General features: G+C 36.8%; 1 protein-coding gene and 2 pseudogenes across 1 annotated transcript; 1 reads left to right on the top strand and 2 right to left on the bottom strand.

The window, feature by feature from the left end:
- Positions 1-2714: 2714 nt before the first annotated feature.
- On the bottom strand, positions 2715-5371 carry LOC104423835 (transcription factor MYB64). Its single transcript, XM_039302929.1, has 3 exons — positions 4923-5371; positions 4625-4751; positions 2715-3548 (listed from the first exon to the last, which is right to left on the bottom strand). Exons 1-3 carry the CDS (start codon positions 5369-5371, stop codon positions 2715-2717), a joined length of 1410 nt encoding a protein of 469 aa, XP_039158863.1.
- Positions 5372-20963: 15592 nt separating this feature from the next.
- On the bottom strand, positions 20964-23868 carry LOC104423834 (annotated as a pseudogene).
- A 141-nt stretch (positions 23869-24009) lies between these two features.
- Positions 24010-25977, top strand: LOC104423833 (annotated as a pseudogene).
- The last annotated feature ends 1405 nt before the right edge of the window (positions 25978-27382 follow it).

Below are 27382 nucleotides of genomic sequence, written 5' to 3'. Positions count from 1 at the left end.
CCTAAAATGCAACCTAGCTAAGAGAAATTATCTAAGGTCACTCCATAAACATACATTATTATTTCAGCACTATTAGGATTGGGGGAGGGGGGGCTTAAGCTAGTCTCACCCTCCCCTCCATTTGCTTTGATTTTCTCCGATTTTTTTTTTTGTACTTTTCCTCTTTTTTCTCTCCCACCTAATTCTAGATTTGAGAGTTTGAACTCTCCAAATCTAGTTCTAGGTCTAGAAGTTCTTCTCTCCAAATTTAGATTTGGGAATTTAATAATATTTTTGGGAATTCCACGTACTCTATCCGTGTACAGGTCCTCCACCTCTAGTTTCAATAATAATCGCAGGAGTTCTAGCATCTTAGTAAATTATGAAGATTTGCTTTTTCAAATGTCAGACCTGTGTTTATTTAACCTATTTGGTTGTCTCCGTGTGGTGATGGTGTAGAGGAAGCCACATTTAGGTATGCACTGCCAATTGGTGACGTCGTAGTTATCGAGAATGAATTTTCGACGTGTACGCATCGGTCATGATGATACAAGATCCAGTGATTGGTTGCTAATTATTTTGTTTGACAAATCTGTTCTTTTGGAATGAGTGTGTGTGTTTAATTCCACTAGTGCTTTGTTGGTCCTTCTTGTTTTTTAAATTTGGCATTGTTTTGTAGTATTCTAGCCTTTGTTTTGCTTCGATTTGTTTTACCATGAAAGCTTATGTACTTCTCATGTATCCTTTTGAGCCATGAGTATAATTTTTTCGACCAAAAAAAAAAAAAAAAACTCAAAAGTACAGCTTCATAAATAATTTATGTACTCTACTATGGAAAAAACATAGGTGACTTACATATTTTTTCTAACCCCTTTATATATGGAATTATAGTTAATTTTTTCAGTATTAGCCACTATTTCGTCTGCTTTCTCCTGTTAGGATTGTTTCAAATTTTCATGATCCTTGGCCTTACTGTATTTTAATTTTTTAAGTTTTGCATTTTTTTTTCTAATTACAGACCTACAATATATGAGTTTTGAATAAATGTTTGCATTTGCAAATTTGATGTGTTTTATTACGTGTTTAGTTTGTTTTAGCAATATAGCAAATTGCGAGTACCTGAAAGGTACTAGACTACCTGAGTGAGGCGGGTTTGGACTTTCAGCTCAGGACGGGTTTGGAAAATAATAAAATCTTAACAAGGTGGGTTCGGGATGAGATAGGCCGTCGCAAACGTGTCTCGCTTATATCCCTATTGACAAGTTACTTAGGACACTTGTTAACAAAGTCGGAGGTAATATTATCTAGGTTAACAAAGTCGTTAAAAGGTACTTAGTGGATGCAAGTTCAATTTTTCAATTTTGGGTCATATGAGATTTCCTTTTCTTTTTTCTTTAAAGATATTGAGTAGTCAACATCCCCGAGAAACCACAATAAATGTTGGAGGTTATATAATACGTGAAGTTTCGGGAATTTATCGTAACCACAAGATCTCAAAGGAATAATTCTCAGTCATCGATTGGAAGCTTTAAAAGTTTTGTATTTTTAAACACTTTGTAGAGAAATCACGACAAATGAGCGCGTGGTCATCGCGTGGTTCATTGAAACTATTTTTAGTTTTCCAATTATACTACCTCCAAAAATTTGAATGTGTACCTTCTGGGGTGATGCATACCATTTTTGATTTGGTATCTTAATTACTATGGAGGAGTTTCTTAATTTAAACTCCTTGGTCACACTCACACTCACACATGCATCCAGTATAAAGTGAGTGGACAATATATAGACGTGAAACTTATTTGTGGCTAAGCCTTGCATTTTCCTTTTCGTTGAACATTACTAAGAGTCAAAAATCTTTTTCTCTTTCTAGTTCCACCTTGATAAGTTTAGTTACCTAAATCAATGTGAAACTTTTAAGCGATATTTCTCTATTATGGTTTTCCATTAATCTAAATTTTTTGTTGAATATGGAAATATCAAGGACAAGGAGTGAGATTTTTGCCTAGAAAATGTTTCCACACAACTATCCTCAGTTAATCATCCAATGGCGGGTGTAAGTAAAATTTAAGTGATTATTTGATTTCGCTTGTGTTGTGAAAAATGAATAATTTAAATAATATTTTCTTAAATTTGTTCGCTTATATTATTTACAAAAATAAATGAACAAAATTTATTTATTTTCAATGAAAACATTTGATCATAAATTATTTTTGATAATGAAAATATATTTTATTGAATAATTATTTCTAGTGATACAAGTGATCATTAATAAAAAATTGCTTTTCAAAGCAATTATTTTCTGCGAAATAAATAGAATTTCTTCTCTTTATGCTGCGTTATCATCAATTAGGACTATAGTAAAAGCAAAGTACGCAAACAGCTAAAAGAAGACATCAAAATCTGGCAAATTATTACATGTTTTTTATTTGAATAATCTATGGCTAAAATCACTCAAATTAATATAGAGCTAAAGTTCTTTTCATATTGATGTTGGTTTGAATACCCTCAGCACTATCTCAAACTCTGTGATAGAAGCAACACATATTTTTCAGCCCACACGATGCTCAAACCAAGAAATTAGATCATCTGTTCAAGTTCACAGATTAGTTCTCTATAACTCTACAAATCATCGACAAAACAGAAACTGAAATTAAACCAGAAATATTGACCACACTCGCATGCTGACCCAAAAGCTTAGCTCCCCTCAGAAACCCTAGCGGCATTGCGCATGCATGCTAATTGCTGCCCTGAGAAACTTGAGAGGAAGACACCATCTCTATCAGATCCATCTCTCTCCCACCGTATGGCGTCAAGGCTTGATCATTCGCCACTGCCGTCCCTCCACTCGCACCGTTGTAGCCATAGCCATAGCCATAGCCAGGGTGATACCCAAGCGAATTAGAAGAGGAGCAAGACGAGTGATAATCCACCCCGTTCAACAAGGAGGACAAGTAGAGGTCTGGATTGTTCATCAGGAGGCTCTTGGTGTTGGTGGCGGGACTTGCTTGATTGCCAGCTACTTCAATCACATTATCGGTGTGAACCACTGCGTTTGGCCTCTCTATAAGGCCGTCTTTTCCGGTCACATCACCTAGCTGAAGCCGGCTGTCGCCATAGTTGCTGGCCGGGAAGAACTTCTGCATGAAACGTACCTCGTCGTCATATGTCTCCGACAGCTCCGGAAGGAAGAAATGGAACGGCTGCTTTGGCGGGTCATTGCATTCGGTGGGGCCAGGGCCGGCTTTCTTGGCCTGTGCTTCAGTGGCGACAGCGGCGTTGTGGAGGTTCTTGCTTCTGATGTAATCTTCAAGGACGGAGGAATGTGGCTTATTGTTGTTATTATTATTACTGTTCTTGCCACTGCTTTGAGTGGGGTTGTGGTGCTGACCGCCGTGGAGGCCGAGCTTGGTCCGCCGTGAATTCTGGCGGCGTTTGGTGGCGTTCCAGTGGTTCTTGATGGCGTTCTCCGTGCGGCCAGGGATGCGCTTGGCGATCTCAGCCCACCTGTTGCCGACCTCCTCGTGAGCCTCCACCAGTATTCTCTCCTCTTCCTCGCTCCAGCTGTCCTTCTGTTTCACACATCGCATGACATTTGGAGAAACCAGAAACTACGTGTGAGACAAAACACGAGTAAAATCTGGTCAAAAGAAGCCATTTGAACCACCTCTCTCGCTCTCTCTCTCTCTCTCTCTCTCTCTCTCTCTCTCTCTCTCTCTCGCAGAAATTAAGGCAACACTGGCAACTTTGTAACGACCGAAATTGTTTTCTTTGCTTTTCTTCTTTTCCTTTCAGACACACGAGAAATTCATCTAATGTAAGTGAACTTTCGATCCGTTGAACATCTAGAGATAATCTTTCAGATTGTGAGAAACTTTAAGCCTAAATCAGAGCGTAGAGAGAAAGAGACGATGGGCTAGAGTGCTTATTAATATTCTTGTTACTATTATTATTCAAATTCACATGAAAGATGACGGTGTGTTAGGGAAAAAGACAATCAAAGTACGGTTGGCGATGTCAGAACAAGCACCAGAAAGTCGACCTCTAGACAACATTATTGTATTTGAAAATGTCTCTCGAAGTGAGGGAAAGAGGGAGGAAATTGGCATGAGACGTTCCGTTATCAACTGAAGAAGGATCGACGCAAGCTTCACATGATAAACGATCTGGTCATTGGACGAAAATTCTTCCCTTTCTCTTCCATGTAACTTTTATCAAATTGCCAGATGATACGCAAGCATAATTTTTTATTTCTAATGATAAAGTTCTAAGATGATCGAAGCAAAACAAATTCATGTGTTTCTGGGTTCAACCTAGTTCTCCATATATATTGCTTAGAATGAGACTCTCTCATCTCATATTTGATATAAAACGAAAGATATAACAACAGCGATAATGTGATGTGAATTCTGGTTTTCTCGCGGATAGGAAACTACTATGTGTAAGATAGCTTCGTGATCAAAATTTGAAGTAATACCTAAATTCTAGAGAAACATTTCAGCATGGGCTAATATAAATCATAGACTTGGAAAAAGAATCGGAAGAACAAGTGTGAAATTAGTACCAGATGTATCGGGAGGGAAGGAGGAAGGGAGAGAGGGGGGGGGAGGGGTTGGTGAGAGAGAGAGAGAGAGGAAAAGGAGGAAACCTTGATGTCTGGTCGCAAATGATTGTGCCATCTCTCGCGACACTGCTTGCCGGCTCGACCAGCCAATTTCTCAGCGATCTGTGCCCATTTTCTCACTCCATATTGCTTCACCAAGCTCACCAGTTTTCTTCGCAAACATCAAAACGCGCACGAATTCATATAAATGAAAAAAAAAACAAACCCTAACAAAGACTAAGATGCTTCGCTGCCAAGTTCTTTACAGAAAAAAGAAAGATGAAACTAACAGGAGAGATCACATATGCATCCAAAATGAAGAATAAAAAGGAATTGAAATTACCTGTCCTCTTCTTCGGTCCACTGTCCTTTGATGAGAGTCGCATGAGACCCTCTTTTGACTCTCTTCCCCGTCGCCAACTTCTTGCTCTTCCCCATCACCTTGACCACTCGATCATCTCTCGCACCCTCTCTAGGGTTTGGCTCATTCACCACCACCCAGTTGTTCCCAGAGGAACCGGCATCCACGATCAGCCCATCGGCGAAGCTTGCCTCGACGTCCGAGCGACCTTGCCACAAGATCGCATCGCCCAAGAGATGGCCGTGATTCGCTAAAGCAAACCCGCTTGACGCATTACCAAATGGGGTGGAGTTCTCTTCCGTTCGCTTCGTGCTCTCGTGACAACTCGCTTGGTGGTCGGAGATGTGTGCTTGACTCCATAAGAAGCTCTCTAGAGCTTTGAGGGGCAGGCAAGGACGATTTAAAGAGGGCTCGTCTCCAGCTCCTTCCATGAGAGAAAAGCTTGGAGGAAAGAATGAGAATGCTGAAATAAAAGAATGGGTATTTACTCTTGAGCGTGAGAATTCGCTTGAATTTTGGGAAGGTTGGTGACGCTTTTTTTTTGGTTAAACTTTCTTGCTCCTAATAAAATCCTTAAAATGAGCTACACATAAGGATATATAAACAAAAATGCTTATGCTTGGGCATGTGATTAGCCTTGGTAAGTTTATAGCCGTCGATCTTGTCGACCATCCAACGGTTCGGCATTCTCGCGCTGATGTAACTCCTAAGCTTCCTCACTCAGGAAAAACTAGCAAGAGAGAGGTGGAGGGATTAATGGGTTCGTCATTATTGTCCCTAATAATGAGTCATAAATTAATTCATTTGCAATATGGGGAAAAATATTAAAAGGGGTGTAATTTTGGAAAGTTATCCTGCTTGAGCTTAAGCACCACATATTTGATTTGACCAGTCTAAGGCGGGATAAGAATTGCGAAGTTCCAATTTTAATGAATGTCCTACTTCTCAAGAGTCTAATTTGAGTATCTGATTTGGCATTTGATTTTTAACTTTTTAGCTTATTACTTAGCGTCCGAGAATGAAATTGGATCATTATTTAATGCGGGATACCCATCTACAAAATTATGTAATAGCAGCATTCACAACCACATATGTTTTTTCCATAATTTTTTATAACCTCAAATAACTTATAAATTATTTTCTTTCAAAAAATACAAAACTGGCTTTTTTTTTGTGCTTTTTGGATCTGTCTTGCAAACTGGGTCGACTCTTTGGTCGAGTCCTAGGAGATCAAGTTTCGTATGTTAAAGCCAAGCGGGAGGTCACATATAGAAAATAAATGATGGTCAAGTTTGCAATTAAAGGGTTAATTAGTAAATAGAAGGGAAGAGGAAATTGGGGAGAACTTTAAGCTGGCTTTCAATACGTAGTAGGGGCTGCTAAATGCGCCTTTTGAATTATGATGTTTCTATTGGCAAGATATGATGATAGGAATCTCAATATGTTCTAAGCTAACACCAAATTAACAACGCTAAAAGAAAGCGGAGCTCTTTCAGAAAAAGAGATATTCTTACTTTTTTGTTTCTTTTTATTCTAAATATCTCTTTAGAACCTTTTCTTCCAATCAAATACAAATCGCATACGTGGCCGATTTCAAATTGAATGAAGCCAATCCTACTGCCAACTAATCCGTTTAGAGGACCAGTGTGCTTCTTTCACGACATGCTCTCGTCCCGGGTGTCTCCAGTGGTTTTCTAGTGTTAGAAGAAGTCGTGTCCAGCTTTGTTCAAACATTCTGTCCATTGGGGTGCGATGTAGAATTTCAGCCAACCAACCATGGACCAGTCATATTGAACTCTTATTGATTTAAGGACTCGGCTACCATAACGGTGCCGTAAGATTAAAATCTACCGGTGTAATACTAGCCACAATTTTTAATGGAGGAAACTGGTTCACTGCTTTGTCCGGTTTAAGCTTCTTTTTTTCTTCATTTTTTTTTTTTTTTTTTACTTTCCACTGTTTCCTTTTTTTTTTTTTTTTTTTTGGCTTAACTTAAGGTTAGAGGATTTAAAAAGGCCCAAGAAGGATCGATCTAAAAGGAAACTCTGACACATCCTAGTAATTGAAAATGCTTTAATATAAAAGGAAAATTAAATATTGAAATATAGCTAATCGCAAGTATAAAAATATTAAACTAACTAAAAGGAAATCATTAATGTCATTAGAAAGATCTGTCAAAATTAAAAAATTAAAAAACTTACAATGTTGGCTTTGCAACTAATAACAAAATTATTGTGCATTGAACGACTCATTCTTTTCAATCAATTCAAAATTTCTCTAGAAGCATTCTCCGATGACCTAAAATCATGACTAATGATATTAATTGTGTAAAACAGGTTAATTAAAGACAAGAGGAAAATATGAATAATGAATTATTAGATAAAAAAATTACCTTGTGATTCAAACCTCAAGATGTGCAAGGACCTAAAACATTACAATATCAATCTCAAGGTCACATGAATCAAAGCTAAAGTTCAGAAAAAAAAATTTCAATAAATTCCATACAAATTTACTTGATACAGCTCAAATGTTTGGTTGATTATAAAAATTCTTTTGATCATGGGGGATATGATCCTATACCATTTCATACGGATAAAAAAGTCAATTTATAGAAAAGTAGTTTATTTTATAACAAAATAATATTAAGCACTAATAACGATTGAAAACTCTCAATTCTTCCTTTATTGCAAATCAGATTTTAAAAATAGCTACGATAACCCAAATGATCCAAATCCGAGGTGAGTGAAAATCCATGAAATTCCTTGTTCCGTCATCCTTGCACTTTGCTATCAAATTATATAATGCTGGAGTTCAAGTTGAATTATAAATATATGATAATATTACATCGTGTTTTGGTGAAAAAACATTTGTAAGTTTCAAACTAAAGTGCATTTTAAACCAATGATCCTTTCTCCATAGTCATGTGTTAGTCGATTACAAATCCCAAAAATAATTGGAAGTTCCAAATATAGTTGATTTTCACACCGGATGAATAAGTCATCCTATTCCAAGGAAATGCTTTTGTGGTCGAGTTAGGCCGTCAATCTCCAAAAAATGACAGCACCGTTAGTTAATCATTTTCCTTAATTTAATTACCTATGGTAAATATCTGTCTTTTCCCCCTCTTGTAAGGATCGTATAATCATGCAACGTCATACTTTGATGCTTGACAAGTTTATACTAGTTAGTGATTTACATGTAGACTAGCCACTCCGCCCATGTACACTATACGAGTGATGAATTTCAAAAATCAAAGTTCAAAAAGCGAAATTTGCTCTAAAGTTAGTGGGCATTGTGATCTAAAGTTTTATTAAACAAAATACAAGAGAAATAATCCTAAATTGTGTTTTTACAACTTTTAATTGAAATAACCTGATGACATCATTAAATAGCTGATTCAATGAGGAGGAATATCTCACATATGCATAAATATTTTGAAATATACTCTAGCATATAATCTTCGTAAATTGAGTTTATAATTCATCTTTCATCTCAGAATTTCTGATTATCAGTGTCTAGAAAATTAATATATAACTTTAGCTCTTTAATGAATTCAAGTGATCTCTTAAGTTAGGTCTTCTATACCATTTGGCAGATATAAATAATTGTTAACCATCATTTTCTTCCACGGTTTAATTTAATTACACTCTCAATGTCATTCGATTATACACGTGGATATAATTTTCATGCCTACATAATCACATTTTAGTACTTGACCGAACATAGCAATTGGGTTTTTATTTTATTTTATTTTATTTTTTAATACTTCTAGTCTTAATTTTAATTTAAGATTTTTTAACAAATTCATATAGAATAGAATTGGATATTATGGCATTTTATTTCAATGGAAATTCTTCTTTGTTTTTTGGTCTGTCCTATTCTAACTCTCATCTCTCTCTTAGACTATATTTGGTCATCTAGATTTTTAATTAGGATATGAGATCCATGATTTCGCTATATTTTATCTACTATTTGATGATTGCAGTAATAAAGTTGTATATGTTCACATCATATTATGTACATTATTTGGCATAAATGACGTATCAATATAAATTAATAAAAAATTCACAAACGAAGATGGTAAAAATCTATTGCGACATTCTTTTTCTACTTTATTTTTATTTTATTTTCCTCTCTTTTCTAATTAATTTATTTTTTATTTATTTCTTCCATTTTCACCATTCTCTAATAAAATTTTGATAAATAGCAAACTATACTGATATACCTAAAATACTAAAACACCTAAAATATGTCATAAATATAAATATATATTTTTATTTATATATTGAATTTATATTATAAAATAGAATTAAATTCGAATACAAATAAAACTAAGATTCAAGTAAAAAATATAAATTGTTATTTTTATTCGAATTTCTTATATTAAAGTTCAAATTATACTTTTAAATTTTTTAATTTAAGAAGTTTGTTATTCTTGAATAATAACTTTCCTATTATGAATATTAAAATCATATACATCTTTATCTCACCTACTTCATGAGATAATTTTATTTGGTTTATATCCATTTTTTATATTTAACTTTATCCTGTTTTGAGTAAGTACCAAATGCAGGATATGATAAATTTTATCTATTTTAAATTTTATTTTGACCGCTAAACGTAGCCTTAGACTTTTGCTTTACTTTTTGGAGAGCATGGGAGTCAAACCTTACACCTCAAACTATATGTTCCCACCCCGAGCCCTTTGAAAAAAATAGGGAATTGAACTCCTCTTCTCTCCTTTCCTAAATGGAAGGGATAACCACTGAGGCAACCCCCAATGGTTGTTGTAATGGGATTTACTCTATCTTTCAGCATGTTCTTTTGTTCTTTATTTGAACTTAGCTATTGGATTTTACTCTTGCTTAATTTTAGTTTTATTCCAGTTTAATCTTTCCTTGAATTTTATTTTTCTAGTATTTCATTGCATTAGTGTTTTTTTTTTTTTTTTTTTTTAACTTTATAGTTTTCTTCTTTTGGCATGTTCTTTTGGTCTCCGTCAAACATTTTGCCACATGTGCAAATGAAACCAAATTTTTTTTTTAAGCTGGTTGGCTAATAAGATCTGTAAGATGAGATACATAAGACATGAACAATTGCATATGCTTGATCTTATAATGAGAAATCATGTGTCGATAGCCATTGATGTCGTGAACAATCCGAGAAAGCAAAATACAAGGAGCTTAAAGCTCCGGAACTTCCTCTCTTGGACAGAAGTAGAAGGAGAGCCCTATTAAAGCCTCTATTGATGAATCTTTAATCCATTTGCAATTAAGGGAAGAAAATGTTGAAATTTGGAAAGTTATCTGGGTCAACTTAAGCACACCACTCGTTTGATTCGACCAATTTGACGCTGGATATATTGTGCGGAGTTTTTGTTTTTCTTATTTTGACTTTTAGCTTATTACTTGACGTCGTGGTTTGAAATCAGATTATTATTATTAATAAATGCGTAGTGTGGAATCAGATTGCTTTTTATAAAGCAAATTCAAAATTGGCCTTTTCTAATTATCTATCTTAAAGCCCAACCAAACATGCTAGAATCTTTGCTAAGTGATAGAAGGTTAGTTCTGTTATGTTCAAGCTATGCGGGACGTCGAAGATAATAGAAAGAAGAGGGCTCAGAAAAATTAATTTTGTAATTAAAAGGAAGATTGGTGGGGGAAAAGGACATTGGATAGATCTTTAATCAGATTTTTTTTTTTTTTATTTATAGTTTTGAGGGGCTAGTAAGTGCATCTCTCGAATCGTGATGTTACTCATTCACAAATATGCACACCACACGCTCGTGCTCATTGCACATATATATATATATATATTTTAAAAAAATACTTTTACCACTTTTACACTAGTACAACTGAAATTAGGCTGTCCTTTACAATGAGAGAAATGTGCTCTAAAATTAATTGAATTGTGATGGTGCTATTGTCTAGATTGACGATTTATTTCATTATGTGTTGTTGTCAAGTTACATATCTTACTAGTTTATACTAGTGAGTGATTTACACCATACTAGCCACATTGCACAGTTGACGAATTTTGAAAATCAAAGTTCAATAGGCGATATTCGCTTTAAAGTCCGGTTTACATTTTTGGTATATGGCGCGTATAATCAAGTGTTAATATTCATCTTCTATTAAGGTTTGATTTAATTTTAGTTCCAATTTATTAATTCTTTTTTTGAATATATCATGTACGTGTATATAATTTTGATTTCAGCGGAGCAAATCATTTTAGTCCTTGACAGAACGCAGTAATTGAAGTATATCCATTTTTAGTTGATTTTTTTTTTTTTTTTTTTTGTAATGTTCTTTTTTGGTATTTGTCAATCGTTAATTGACCATATGTTCAGACGTGCGCCTCGAAGACTTTGCCATATGCCTAAATGAAATTAAATTTGCTTAAACCTCAGATGCAGAAAGAAGCTTATGAAACCAGTGAAGGGATCAGCCAATCCAATATTCCAAAGAGACTTGGGACTTAGTTGATAATTATAGGACAATCACAATCATGATCAGGGAATTTTTAGGACAATTAATGCTGGATTGGAATTTAAAAATGCCGCAGGTCATTCGGTTATGGAGGAGTAACCTAATTCCGAAGGAGAATTTATTGTAGAGAAGGTGAGGAGCCTCTTCAAAGCCCGTTTGGCTAATAGTATTAGCAAAATGAGAAAAATTAGCGGATCAATCTACGACCCGAAATTCGAAAACATCCACTCGACTCCACTATGCTACTTTTTCCACCCACAAAAAAAAAAAAAATGATGTTTATCATCTTGTCGAAAGCAGAAACATCACATAAAGACACTATTTACATAAACAAGTAAAAATTACTTTCTTCATTTTTTGCTAAACCAATTTATTTCATTCCTATGAAAGTTAGAAGCGCCGGTTACTTTGAAAAATAAAAAGAAGGAAATTTTATTTTCAACTATATATGGTTAACCATTGAGGTTTGCCTTAGTGACTATTTTTCCCATATGGAAAGAGGGAGATATGACGTTCAAATCCCCACATTCTCAGGCAGGATTGAAGTGAGGACAATTTAGTTTCAGATGTTGATTTCGACTCTCATACTATGTAAGGAGATAGGATAAAAGTTTGAGAATGAGCGTAAGAGCACGACCGACCAAATAAAAAAAAAAAAACTTGGACATGTGGTTCGAAACACCTTTAATATATTTTAAGAGGAAGCAATTTTTTCTTTCTTGAATCCAGTTTATTGCTTTTCCAATCATTTTCATTATTATCGAGAAAACTTACCATAATGTTTGTGTGTATATCCCACTTTATCACTATATACATCAACTAAGTATACACATTATGACATCCAAAATTTCATACATTAATTGATTATATTTAGGATATTAAGGTAATTATTATTTAACCTAGAATTTTGGATGACATTCGTGAAAACTTCAATTAGACCACTAAGTGTGTCACGTGCGGATGGACACTTTCGGTGTCCATGATTTTTTGGAATGCGATTCTGTTAAGGGTTCTAAGCTTATGAGTTATAATTCAAGGAAATAAAAAAGAAATATTTCGTTACCAATTTTAATATGCTTAAGTTAATGGATGTTAACATAGAGACTAACTATATAGGGTGACAGTGAAAAACTTATTGCCATAGTAATTGTCGGCGAGAGCTGATATGCTCTGAAATACATATTGAGTAATTATTAAAGGTAAAATTTACTGAGTTGAAATTTCCCTGGCATCCAATAGCTTTTGCAAATCATTTTTGCAAATATTTTTAGTAGGTTCAAAATATTTTTCTGACTTGGTATTTAAAATTGGGACTGATTTTTCTATTTATATAGTGAAATGCAAATTATCATCACAACTTATAAAATATCAGTTTATTCACCCAAGATAAGAGACATGGCACCTTTTTACTTCAACACTTGTCTCTATTTTTCACCAAGTATTCTTATAAATATCTTCATTCAGCTACTCAAAATAAACCATTTGTGACTTTCTATTTGAACATTTGGTCGTCGAAGCTGTGTGCTTGACTCCATAAGAAGCTCTCTAGAGCCTTGTGTCACGGCCAAGAGGTTTCGGTAGCTAAAGGGCGTGTCTTCTCGAGGAGGACCTTGTGTTCACTTGGACTCCCAACAAGAAGTTCTTCCGTAACGTTCCAAGGGCGGGCAATATGGTCATTACGCCAAATTCTAGAAGTCTCTAGCCATTAGTGTTGGTAGTTGGTAGATATGGTAGTGCAATCTTGTTCACCAGATAAAAAGACGATCAATAGATGTAATCTGAGGGCCTCTAGTATAAGAAGGGGTGTCCTTCCCTCATTTGTAACCATCCAACTATTTTAGCAATACAAAGCTTATTTCTTTCCAGAACTTCTCTCTCTAGAAACTTTCTCTCTCTACGATCCGGGTAAAGCGAGTATGCAATCGATCAAGCAAAGCTAGCTTGGCTCGAGCAAAGTTTGGCTTAGGCGATCCAAAATAGCCTGAGTCGCAATCGATCGGCCCGTGACACTTGAATGGCAAGCAAGGACGATTTAAGGAGGACTTGTCTCCAGCTCCTTCCACGAGAGAAAAGCTTGAAGGAAAGAATGAGAATGTTGGAATAAAGGAAGAAGTATCACTCTTAGGCATGAGGATTCGCTTGATAGTTAGGAAAATGTCACAAATGATCATTGAACTTTCATCTAATGTTCAATTTTATCCTTGAGCAATCAATTTGCTCAATTTGATCCCTAAACTACCACTTAATGTGCAATCTCGTCTGTAGACTTTTAAATTGTTCAATTTAGTCCATGAATTATCGATAAATGTCCGATCTAGTCCTTGACTATTTAAAAATAGACCAATTTCGTCATTCCGTTAGTTAAAGTTAATGAAATTGGCTTCCATAGCTTTTCGTCTCTTAAATATAAAATAAAAAAGGACACGTGGAATATCCACAAGGAAATTACCTTTAAAACAAATCAAATTGTGGTCACTGTAAAAAAAAAAAAAAAAAAGAAGATACAGAACCACTTCTTCTCTCTACTTTTGTGATAAGTGCTCTCATTTATAGCTTACCCTAATTTATTTTCCTTTTTAAAGATATATATTGACTCATAATTTTAGTAATCCAACTTAGTTTCACGTCATCAATTAATGCTCAACGTCATCACTTAATAGTTTAAAAAACGGAAGGACTAGATGGAACATTTGCTAATAGTTCAGGGATTAAATTGAGCAAATTGAAAGTTCAGGGACGAAATTGGTCAATTTCCAAATAGTAAGGGACTAGATCGGACATTTATTGATAATTCATGGACCAATTGAGCAAATTAAAAGTCTAGAGATAAGATTACATATTAAGTGGAAGTTTAGGGACTGTTTGTGATATTTTCCTATTGAGAATGTTGAAATAAAGGAAGAAGTATCACTCTTAGGCATGAGGATTCGCTTGATACTTGGGAAGATTGGTGACGCTTTTCTTTGTTTTTTTTTTTTATTTTATTTTTATTTTTGGTTAAACCATTCTTGCTCATGATAAAATCCTTAAAATGAGCTACACATAAAGATATATAAACAAAAATGCTCATGAATGGGCTTGTGATTAGCCTTGGTAGGTTAATAGCCATCAATCTTGTCGACCATCCAATGATTCGACATTCTCGAGGTGATGTAATGGAGAGAGAGGTGGAAAGGGGAGTAGGTTGGGAAAGTTATCTTGCTTGAGCTTAAGCACCGCATATTCAATTTGACCAGTTTAGGGCAGCGATCTTCCAATTTTAATGGATGCCCAACTTCTCATTAGTCTAATTTGAGCATCTAAGTTAGCCTTGTGGAGGGTCAAAGATAAAATAAATGGGAGTGACTATAGTCAAATTTGTAATTAAAGTGTTAATTAGTAAATAGAATGGAAGAGGAAATTGGGAAGAACCTTTAAGTAGGCTTTTAATACATAATGGGAGATAAGAACAATAGGTGTCATAATTTTTTTACGGTGATCACTTGAATGACACGATTTTTTTTGCTCGTTCAAGTTCCACAAATTTGAAAAATCAATCACTTAAGTGTTATAAATGATTTATTTTATCAGAAAATCTGACATAGCATTAAAATTAATTAACCGTTTAACATGGCCGGCAAGCTAAAGTCAACACTTATGCTAAACAACATCACACGACTCATCTAATTAAAGAACTCTAACCTCAATTCAACAAATTGGGGCAAATGAGATTGCTTCCTGTTCTGCGTGCTTCAGACCAGGTGTCACCTCAGCAAGCTTCCAGCTCCTTCTCGCTGTCCGTTGCCTTGATCTGCAAGCCCAAACGAAGTCAGCAGCTCCGGCAACCTCCACGGCTATTGACGGTATGCAACCTAAATGGCCCAATGCTCCATCTACGACCGAACCGGCCCAGGCGCCTTCCGCAGGTTTTCCAGCTCAGTCGTGGAACTCCTCCCTCTCGCCTCAGCCCTGCACACCCCGCTCGTCCTCGGCAGAGGCGGTCGCACATGACCGTTCCAACGACCACCGCAACGACACAGAAAACCAATCCCTGCAGTTGACTCTAGCAAGCGCGTCCTCCACCGCCACGCCTCCTCACCAATGCAGTGTTGAAGAAGATTGAACCCTTAATTGCGATAGGAGAGAAAGATCGATGGATTTTGGATGTTCAGAGACGAACAAGAGGAAGAGAGTACAAGTGAAGTGACTGTGTTTCTTGAACAAATGAACTCAAATGAACAATTTTAAGTCAATATGGTATGTAAGTAAATAAAAAAAAAAAGGTTATGGCACTCAAGTGATGCCATACGAAAGTTATGGTTCTCCTACTCTTCTTATTCAATAGTAGGGATTAGGAGTGTCAATGGTTCAGTTCGGATTTTCAAAATATCTAAACTATCGGAACCAAATTGAACTAATAGGGTGCGAATCCGATCGGAATCGAATCCGACTCGAACCAAAAATCCTGTTCAGTTTGGATTTTTGGTTTTCCTATTTTGCCTTGCTTATTGGAATTGAAATGAATAAAGGGTGAGAAAGAAGAGAGATTTTAAGTTGGATGTTCAATTTTTGTTGAGAATTTTGTTTCGGCTTGGTTAACCGAATTGAACCAAAAAGCAAACAAAACAATAAAAAGAACAATTATTTTTTGGTTATCCAAACCAAAATTGAATCGAACCAAATTGAAAATGCATGAAATTTTGGTTGGGTTCAATTCGGATTTGGTTTCTGTATGATTTACCGGTTCAGTTTTGACATCCTTAGTAGGGGCCACTAATGTGCCTTTGGAATTGTGATGGTTTTATTGGTAAGATATGATAGATAGGAATCTCAGCATATGTTCTAAGCCAACACCGAATTGATAATGCTGAAAGAGAATGACTAGTTAAATCAGAACTGCATAACTTCAAAAGGAAATATTAACAACCGTCTATACTTGGTTGATTTCAAATCGAATGAAACAAATTCTATTGCCAACTAATCTGTCTAGAGGATCGTCTTTCCACTATTCTCGAGAGGTAAATTTACCATGATGTTTACGTGTATATTTCACTTTTCAATAACCGCATATATTAATCAAACAACACACATTGTGACATCCGGAATTCATGCAGTATTGATGATATTTAAGATATTAAGATAATCATTGTTTCACCTTAATATGCAGAAAATTTGAAAGACACTCTCTCTGTCCGTGATTTTTTGGAATATGATTCCGTTAAGGGTTCTAAGCTTAGAAGGGGTTCTAATTCAAGGAAATATATTGTTTTTTTTTTTTTTTACCAATTTAGATATATTCAAATAAATAGATTATAACATATAAACTAACTACATAAGGTGATTATTGCTATAGTAATTGTCGACCATGATCGATATGCCCTAGATTACGTATCAAATAATTATCAAAATTAAAATTCATGGAGTTAAAATTTTTCAAACATCCGATAGCTTTCGTAAATAATTTTAGTGAGTTTAATTTTTTTTTTTTTTCTGATTTATAAGAATTTAGAACAGGCACGAGTTTCCCTATTTGTTTACTTAAATGAAAAATATCATCACAACTTACCAAATATCTTTTTTTAATCACCCAAACTAAGCCATATGTCACCTTTTTACTGAACACTTCTCTCCATTTTTCACCTAGTAGTCTAATAAAGTATATTAATTTAGCTACTCAAATTAAACCACTTGTAACTTTTGTATTTGAACACTTATCTCAATTTCTCACCTAATATCTAAATCAAATTTCCTCATTTAGCTACTCAAAATAAGCCACTTGTAACTTTTGTATATGAACACCAGTGTCTCGTCATGATTTTTTAACGCTAGTTTGTTGATACTTATCATTTGCAACTCATCAGAAACATGAGCTAAGTTTTCCCATTTCACTTCCTCATCTTGGCCGTAGCTCACCTCACCAGAAACTCTTCAACAGCATAAGATTTTCCATCTTATTTCTTTTAAAGAAAAGAACCAACTCGTCGCCATCTTCAAACTTTCATCTTGACATTTTGATAAACTTTCCAATCTTGTCAAGCAAAGCAAAAGTTCCAATTCATTTCTTATTTCAATTAACCACCTAAATATATTCATTTGGAGTTGTGTCTTTAGCCTCGCCTATAAAATGTATGCAAGGTAAAATTCATGGATTCATTTTTTCTATTAAACTGGTTTTGTTGTTATAAAAGAATGAGAGTTGTTAATTTGTATTTGTCATTTTGCTTTCAAGGTGATTAATGGCTTTGTGTGTTCAAAATTCCATTCAAGGTGAGTGAAACTCTAGGAGTTGAATTGGGTTGATCCTCTTAGTACTCTAGATTCTTGTTTGATTTTAGATTAAAGTATGAATCATATTATAGATATATGTTGTTAAAACAAATTAATGATCACATGATGAGCTAACAAGAGGCAAGACTATGTATGATTTTGTATCATTGGTGATTCCATTCCTGATGATGGTTGTGGTCTACTTGTTATTTTGTTATGAAATTGTTATGAATATCACGTGAAGGGTCTAGTATGTTAATGATGCCTTTAGAAGATGCTATGAGTCGTACTATGTTCATGGTTGAATGATTTCAAGAGAATTTTAATGACTTTGATGAGTAAAGGCATTAGAAAGATAATACTATGCATGTAAAAGGGGTAAAATGCTAATTTTTAGAAATATGCAGAAGCGTAAATTCACAACATATAAACACTTTTGTGAATAGTGAAATTTATTACTTAAAATGATTAGTAGTTAGTGATTAAGGTAGATAAATAAAAGGAAATGAAATTATATAGCAATATGTGTTGATAATACATGGCGCATATGATTTAAAAGAAAAAGCTCAGTTAATTATGTAGAAAGTATCAAGACATTAATATATTATTCGATGCACCATGATGAAGGAATGTCTATGTTGCATATAAACATCCGGTGCTCATTTGTAGCTTCAAATGAGTGAATGGATAGATTACGCATTTTATTTGTTATTTTATGAACTATTGCTCTAGCGGGAGCGATTCAGAGCGATTGGGAACTTGTTTTTCCTCTTATCGCCATGTCGAGAAATTAGCATTTGTGGCTCTGTACCTTTTCATGTCTACTAGATATGCGAATAGCATCATATGATATCTATTGTGTGCAGTGTATACAGGACCAAGATTGTTTATAGCTAGTGAAATTATATATTCTCTGGTATCGGACGCGTCCTGGCATGCATTATGGCCTTTATTCATTAGCTTATTAGTTGATAATTGAAATTCTATCTCATGCAATGAGTTCAATATCTATTGTTTGCTGTTAATCAGGCTTTCATATCTCATTTCATAGATTGAGTTATACTCATCTCTAGTGAAGTAGAACTTTTTACAGACATGTAGGCTGTTGGTGCAATACTAACTGAACTGTTCATTTTGTCTCATTTTTTTCTTGGTGAAAGGTGATTCCACTCTACAATTATCATTGGAATTTATTTGTGATTTGTCCGGCCCATCACATGCATATTAATTGCGTTTGAGTTTAAATTAGTTTTGCAGAATTATCTATAGACATAACTAATATGATCTCATGAAAGAAAAAATTTCTTATGTCACTTTTCCAGACTATTTGGTGTTTAGATTGCTAGAGTTAATTATATGAATGATGGAATTGAGGTGTTTGCTCTCCCTATTAATGCTTCAGTCCCTAATCTCTAGATGACTTGTAACATGTATACAAAGGCAAACTCTTCTAATCAAAAGCAGTTATACTGATCTTACATTATATCATGTGTTATTGAAGCCTTCAACAAAATGCATTTCATGCATTTGCCTATTTGGTCCTATTTCTATATTACATTACCTTATAGTGGTAATATCTCTTTTGCTACTAGGTTCTCCCTCACCGACACTAGCAATCTCTGCCTCTCTTTCGCCCTCCACCTTGGATCTGACAAAGATTTGATTGCCGATCCTATTAAAAGTAATGAACAGCGGTTGTCGCGAAATGAGTTTGCCCAAGATATAGGGGAGTTGATAAAAGAATTAGGGCATCGGGTTGGTATAATGGCTGAAGAGGATATATCTCTCGATGATCCCTTTTTTATGGAAATGTTGAAATTAGAAGTCCTCAAGGAAATTGGAAAATGCCATAATGTGGTCATGGTCTTCAAGGGAAAATATGATGATGAATCGGTTGCCATGAAGAGATTCCCCTTGGGTCACGTTGAAATAGAAAATGACACTTTCAAATTCTTTTCCAATCATCCACATCAAAATGTGGTACTAACTCGGGATGTATGATATTTTTGGGAATCTGGGTTTCTCATACAAGAGTTATGTGATTATAGTTTATAGGAGTTATTTCCAATACTTTGGTCTGGTGTTGATTTTAACATCTCCAATGGTGATGCACCATTGACAGTTAAGCATAAAAAGAAGCTATCATCTCACAGGGATAGCATGGGGGAGGTTGAGTTGTTGGCTGTTAATGGTGATTCCTCAAACATGTTACTGAAACTGACAAGGTAAGTGCCAAAAGGGTTTGAATAGAGAAAATCAAAGTTCCTTAATTTCCAATAGGATTTGGCTTACTTTTTAGTTATGTATGTCTACTTTGTTTTATGATACGGGCAAGTGGCATTGGGATTGAATTTTTTGCACAACTCTAACATTATTCATGATGATCTAAGGCCAGAGAACGTGATAGTTGTACGTAGTGAAGATCGTGAAAATCTATTTGCCAAACTCTCTGATGTTGGGATTATTACACGCCTTCATGGATATAAGGTTATACTCGAAAATCGTGCATTTGGTAGGTTGATCTAGTTTTCTTGTAAGTGCAAAATTTTGAATGGTAATCATCTTTTGATGTCTATCTCGCAGGTCGAGTAGCCTTTGGCTGGCAAACGCCCGAACTTTTGAATTCTGATAAGTGCCCAACACTAGAATCAGACATGTACAGCTCTCGGTGTCTTTTATAGATCTAGTTCTATCGTGGACTTATTGCGCTTGGTGAGGAACCAGTGGTGTTACAAGCATGAGTTTGCAAAAGCCATGCAGGTACTTTCTTTGAAACTGTGATGATTGAATTTTTTATTTGTAGTAAGGTACTCGTTAGTGATTGTTGCTTTGATGGCTACGTTAGGAGGCGCAGCCCAATCGAGCTCCCGAGGGTATAGAAACATTCTTCACGAGAAGATTTCCATGTCTCTTTATGGAGTGTTACAAAGTGGGTTGTCGGTTCTTGAGAGCATATCCATAATTTAGGAGATATCTTTGGAAGAGGTGAGCCCTGATCCATTGGCCGGGGCAGTTCCACACGGGGCCGAGCTAGGTGATCGCTAGGGCTCCGAGGTCTAGGTTTAAGAACAAGGCTTTGCATGTGACTTCGGAGACTTGAGAGAGTTCTGAGTGCTTTTTTTGGGGCAAGGGTTACGGCTTTAATATTTTTTGTTGTTGGGGGAATGGTATACGTTGATAGTATGGATTGGCTGGTTGTGTTATATGGATTATGATGGTCTCAGAGAAATGGAATGCTTAAAACAAAGTATCCGCGTTGCTGTTGTTCCATACTTGATTGATAAATTCATGAATTAAATTCATGATTCAGTGTAGTTTCACTATCTGATTTCCGCTTTTTCTTCATGTTGTCCGTCACTACTTTCACATCTTGACCGGGTTTCAATTCACTCACTTTGTTCAGAAGGTCAATCGCGTATCTTTCGTGGCCATTTGGCCTGAGAGTCTCGGCGTCCTCTCCAGGTTTGAAATGGAGCAGGATAATTCCCATTCTAACTAGATTACTGCAGTGATTTTGCTTTTGGCTCTTCGCTATGACCACTTTCACCCCTTATTTTTGCTTGTTGCGAGGGTATGAGTGGTAACAGCAGAAGCATATATTTAGGGAAAAAAAAAAGTCTTCTGAAAATATGCGTACCAGGGAACTCCCTATACCGTACTCAGAACCAGCAAAAACAATAGTGTCCTGGCCAAAACTCTCTGAGAAAGAAGGTAGCAAAACAAAGTGAAGCTGAAAAAGAGCAGTCAACAGCTCAGAATATAGTTATACTCATTAACAACGTTGATTCGGCATGACTTAGAAAAGACAAATGGCATCCTCAAATGTATAACAACGCACGTAATGTTTAAGGAAGGTTTTGGAGACTTTCTTAGGTAAATTTCAAGAACCCCCCTTAGCTCGACCTATATGATATGGCCCATACGATTAGTCAACTGATTTCACTGCAAAGTCCCCGGTAATTGAGCAGTTATCAGCTCAAGCTGCAGAAGTTGATAGATTTTGCAAGTGAAAAGTTACCATAGCAGCATTGAACACGTGCATCTTTTCCCCACTGGGGATGTGGATCGTCCTAGGCCCAACGTCTACTTCCAGGAGCTTGTTGACAATTCGGATGTTGGCGAAAGTGCCCCTTGCCATCACCTCGTAATTGCCACGGCGACTCCCATAAGAGTTGAAGTCCCTCCTAGCAACCCTGTGTTCCACCAGGTACTTAGCAGCAGGACTGTTTTTGTGGATGCCACCGGATGGCGATATGTGGTTGGTCGTGATGGTGTCTCCAAAATAGAGCAACCAATATTCGTCCTTCACACTGCTGGGGCCCAGAGGTGTCATCGTCATGTCGTCAAAGAAAGGTGGCTGAAGAATGTAAGTCGAGGCCAGGTACCAAGCGTGAAGAGTTCCAGAAGGTACATGTAATCCATTCCACGGAGGGTTTCCTTCGGTTGTTGCATCATACGTGGCCCTGAACATATCTGGAAGCACATTCGACTGCACGGCCTGCAATATAGAAGGGCCAATATATTAAGTTACTCCTTATACTGCCAAGTCCAGAGGAAAGACTAAAGTTGCACTTCACGGTTTTTCAATCAGGCCAGTTGCTCACATTTGCTATTTCTTCGTTTGTTGGCCAAATGTCCTTCAAAAATAAACCTTCCATCTTTTCCATGCGCAAGGGCTTCTGTTTCAAGATCAATGTCAACCTACTGAACAAAGATCATCTTCAGGATACAATGGGCAGTTAGCCACTGGATTGTCAAGTGTGGCAGATCATGTGCCAAAAGTGACACCGCGTTTTTTTTTTTTTATCACTGTGGGTGAATGAAAGCAATGGCCTAGTCGGCCTGGCCAGCAGCAACCACTCTTATCTAGTCGTTAAGACTGGGCTCAAAGTCTCACTAAAACACTCTTCATCTTGCCATAGTGAAAAAAGAGGAATTGAACCAACAAAATGACATACAGTGCCAGCAGGAGCGTAGGCGACCACAAATGGGGGAGAAGCTAGATAATTAGCCCGTGTAAGGCGATGCATGCTGCCCTCGAAATTCCTGTTGTCAGATAGAACTGCTTCTGCGGCAATATCTGGTCGTTGGAGACCAACAACTGGCTCTCTTCAGAAGGATCTAGGACATACTTGGTGAAGGAATAGTATGAAACCAAGAGAAGGAATGAGCAAAGAGATCACCGTTATCAGTAACAGCAAATGCAACAGCCTCATGGAGATCTCCCGAGTTCCCAATGCATGTGGTGCATCCGTAGCCGACTGTGTAAAAGCCCAACTGATTCAAGTACTTCTGCAAGCCACTATGGCAAGGTGCCTTTAGTCGAGTGTGTATATAACCAAGAATCTTGGGAGACAATTCGCGGATTGAAGTATACGCACCTCTTAGTCAGATATTTGGTTACCACTCCCGAACCAGGAGCAAGACTTGTCTTAATCCACGGTTAACCTGCCAGAATATTCTAATTAGAAAACCAACTGATTTGTCTTGGTTCTCCGAGCAAATGGTTTATCACGGTAACCTTCTACATGTAAAATCACTCGAGGACCTCTACATAAACAGGCAATTTCCTCTTCCAAAATTTCAAAGAAAAAAAGAAAAGCTAGATAAGAACAACATCCAACCTCTAATCCTGATTCACAGGCCCTATTAGCAAGCAAAGCAGCTCCTAGCATTACACTAGGATTCGAGGTATTAGCACAACTGGTAATAGCTGCCATGACAACATTACCATGCCTAATCTTTTCTCGAGTTCCATTGAAAATGAACTCTGCAACCTGCTCTGGGATTCCACTGGTATCGCAAATCCCTGAAAGATATAATCTGAAGTTCGCCAACTTGGCTTTAGATGAAACGATGTATGAAAGACCAAAGAATATTTCCAACATTTGAAATATCAATATTCCACATCGCAGAATTCTTCCCAAAGAGGAGTTTGCTGCCGCCTGATGGTCACGTTCGTGCAAAACCTGAGAGGCCTTAGTACCATTGAATATGCTAACTATGTGGCATAGCAGGTAATAACGCAAAAATAAGGTATAAGAGCATGAAAAAGAGCATCTTTAATCCTACTTTATTGTTCAAGCATGCACCCCGGTCCGCCTTCATTTTTTTTCAAGAGAACTCGATCATGTGGCCTGAAATAACTTAATTCTCACAGGAAGAGATATATACAAAATGGACACATTCATTTCATGAACATTCACCGGATTGTACCTCTTTGGCTTTGATACAAGAAAAATTCATACCTTCACGATTTTTTTTTTTTTAAATTTTGGTCAAACTTTCATGAAGTTTGAAAAGCTTGATTTTTATATATATTCACGATAAGAATGAGAGTATGGTTTGCACAACTATAATTTTTTTTTTTCATTTTAACTATAGGTCTTTGAATCTAAATTTGGTTTTTCATCAAATACAAGCTCATCATCTATTTAAGTTGACTTGACCTTGTTTCTAAAACTACAAACTTGGAGTCTCTGCCTCTTATGTTATGTTTGGTTGGAAGCAAGGGCTTCCCAATTCCTTTTTTCAACCAAAAATTTATTAAATAAAATTCCATATACAACATTGATTATCGATGGTCAGCCTAATATCTTAAAAAACCACTAACTTTAGCACCAGTCCTAATTGTACTGTTAAACTTCTTTCTCTCTCATAAAAAAAAAAAAATCCCAAATTTTAGATCAAATCCCAATTTTACTTTAAACTTTTTCTTGTCTCATAAAAAACTTAAATGGTAGGTCCAATCTCAATTCCATCTCCCATAAAAGAAAAAAATATCAAGTTTAGGTCCAGTTCCAATTTTACTCTTTTTTTTTTTTTTTTTTGTCTTGTAAAAAAATCACCCATTTTTATTTTGAGTCCCAAATTTGCCCCCACTAACCCTCGGAGATTTCTCGAGAGAAGATAGCAGTCAAGGGTCCGAAACCTCTTGGTGGCAGCTTATTAAGAAAAGGCCGCTCCCTATGAATGGACCATACTGACCTTCATATCCCCACGTGGCGCGACCTCATTAGTCAGTTAAGAGGAGATCTACTCTGATCCTTTTCCACCACCTCTCAAAAGTCTCCCAAAGACTCCCCGCACTAGAAACCCTAGAGTCCATCGGTCCAATCTTCCCCGAACCGGCGACTTATCGATCATCCACTTGCTACAAATCTGCCCCTTTCTCTCTCAAGCGTTCCCGCTAACATCTCGCGGGCAGACCCGTTTCCCCATCCTACGCGACAATGGCGACCCGTAAATCCGGATCCGGAGCCAACGTCGAAGTCCCCGCCGCCGCAGCACCGCAAGGTGGCCCTGATCACCGGCTTTACCGGTCAGGACGGGTGGTAGCTTACCGAGTTCTTGCTCAACAAAGGGCACGAGGTTCATGGCCTGATCCTTTGCCCCTCCAACTTCGACACCCGCGACGACCGGATGAAGCTTCACTACGCCGATCTCACCGACGCGCCCCCTCTCTCGGCCGCTGCATCGACACGATCTCCCCCGACGAGGTCTACAATCTTCTCTCCACCCAGTCCGACGTGGCGGTCTCCTTCACCGCGATTGCCGTCGCCCAGGTCGCCTTCTGGCTCATCGAGGCCGTGCGCTCTCACGTCTCCGCTACCGGTCGCAGCCACATCCGTTACTGCCAGGCTGGGTCTTCGGAGATGTTCGGGACGGACTGCACCCGCTGCCGCTGTCTGAGACATCCCCCGCGAACCACCTACGCCGTGTCCCAGTGCGCCGCCTACTGGTACACCAGGAACTACCGCGAGGCGTACGGGCTGTTCGCGTGCAATGCGATCCTGTTCAACCACGAGTCCCGGAGGCAGTGCGAGAGATTCGAGGCCCGGAAGATCGCGAGGGCTGTGGGGCGGATCAAGATGGGGCTGCGGCGCGAGCTGGTCATGGAGGATCTGCTGTATCTGGAGCACTACCGCGACTTGGGGTTCGCTGGGGACTATGTGGAGGCATGTGGTTGATGTTGCAGCACGAAAAACCGGACGACTACGTGGTCGCGACGGGGGAGTCTCAGACGGTGGAGGAGTTCCTGGACGAGGCGCTAGAGTATGTACGGCTGAATTGGGGCCACCATGCGGGAATTGATGAGACGTACCGCAGGCTGGGGGAAATCGACTTCTTGAAGGGAGACGCAAGGAAGGCCAGTAAGGTGTTGGGTTGGAAGCCCAAGGTTGGGTTTGGAGTTGGTGAGGATGATGGTCGACGAGGACATTGAATTGGCTAAGATAGAGAAGAGAGAGAAGGTTCTTGTTGATGCTGGGGGATACATGGACACTCTGCAGCAGCCCTGAGTATTCGGTACTTCTTATCTCTTGTTGGTTTGTTTCTTAACCCAGGTTTAAAGTGTTTGAGATGTTCTCGGTTCAGTTCGGTTTGGTTTGATTTTTTTAAGATGTTATTGGGTGGGGGTGTCAATATTGGGAAAAGTATGACTTCAAATTGGGTAGAAGAATGAAGTAATGAATCAAGTTTTGAGAGGTGATATCATTTTTTTATTTGTCCCATAAAGTTTATTTGCTCACAAATGTTTTCCAAGATATAATAAAAGTCTAAAAAATCACCGGCAAATAGTCTCTTTAAGAAACAATTGAAAAGATGGCTGTAGTTTTTTTTTTACAAAGAATGCTCGAAAAGATAAGAAATGATCCACATATTCTTATGGAAAACTGACATGTATATATAAATCAGTCTTAAAAATGTAGGCAACTTTTCGTGAAAAATTGCAAAGTGAACAAGTGTATCCTTTTGAAAAATTGCCCAGATAAACAAAGACGTCCATTTGGAAGAAGTTGAAAATGAACAAATGCAACCCTTCGGGAAAGGTTGCAAATTAAACAAGTATCTTTGAATTGTCTTGAAAAGAATCAAACAAAGATTTGGAATAATTAAAAAAAATTATATTTTAATAAATAAAATTTCGATTTTTTTAAATAATTTCTGAAAATTCTCAATAAACAAAAACAACCTTTGAAGTGATTAAATTTAATAAGATAATCGTAAAATAATAATAATAATAAAATAAAAAATGGATTAGTTCTAATTAAACTAGGGTCGCACAAAGTGTTAAGTGTATCTAATAATTGCGCACCCCACACCTAATCATTTTTTTGGGTACGCTAAAGAAACCCCATACTTATTAACTGACCCACTTCCTCCCACTTTTCCTATGTGGGACAAGGAAATATACACTTAGTTTGTTTTATAAACAAACTTCCAACAATCCCCCATTTTGTTTGTAAAACAAAGATTTCAAAATAAAAATAAAATAAAAAACCGTACAGCCAAAATTTCAGTAAGATTAATACACATACATAAAGGTCTCTTTCGAGTTAAATCTCTACTTAGTGCAAGTATCTCAAAACTCTATCAAAATGATAAGTAACTCGGCTTTAAACTTATACTTTTAAATAATATAATCGGACATACCGCACAGATACCAACCTCTTGTTTCACGAGAAGTTCTATATTACTCTGCAATATTATAGCCTTGTGCTTGATCTTGCTCTCTAGAAAACAACCCTAACTTTCGTAAGAAGCGACACTGCTTCTAAGCTTATATAGGTGAAATATTTACTATGTGTTTATGTTACTATCAACACATTATAAGTTTGTACTATACTTCATTAAGAATTCAATCCAACCTACAAAACGTAATCGACGATACTGACTTCTCATATCAAGGCTACATCGGTATCA

This window comes from Eucalyptus grandis, chromosome 10 (genome assembly GCF_016545825.1).
Source record: "Eucalyptus grandis isolate ANBG69807.140 chromosome 10, ASM1654582v1, whole genome shotgun sequence".
In the NCBI taxonomy this organism is placed as follows: Eukaryota; Viridiplantae; Streptophyta; class Magnoliopsida; order Myrtales; family Myrtaceae; genus Eucalyptus; species Eucalyptus grandis.
This window is presented reverse-complemented; position numbering and strand designations above follow the sequence as displayed.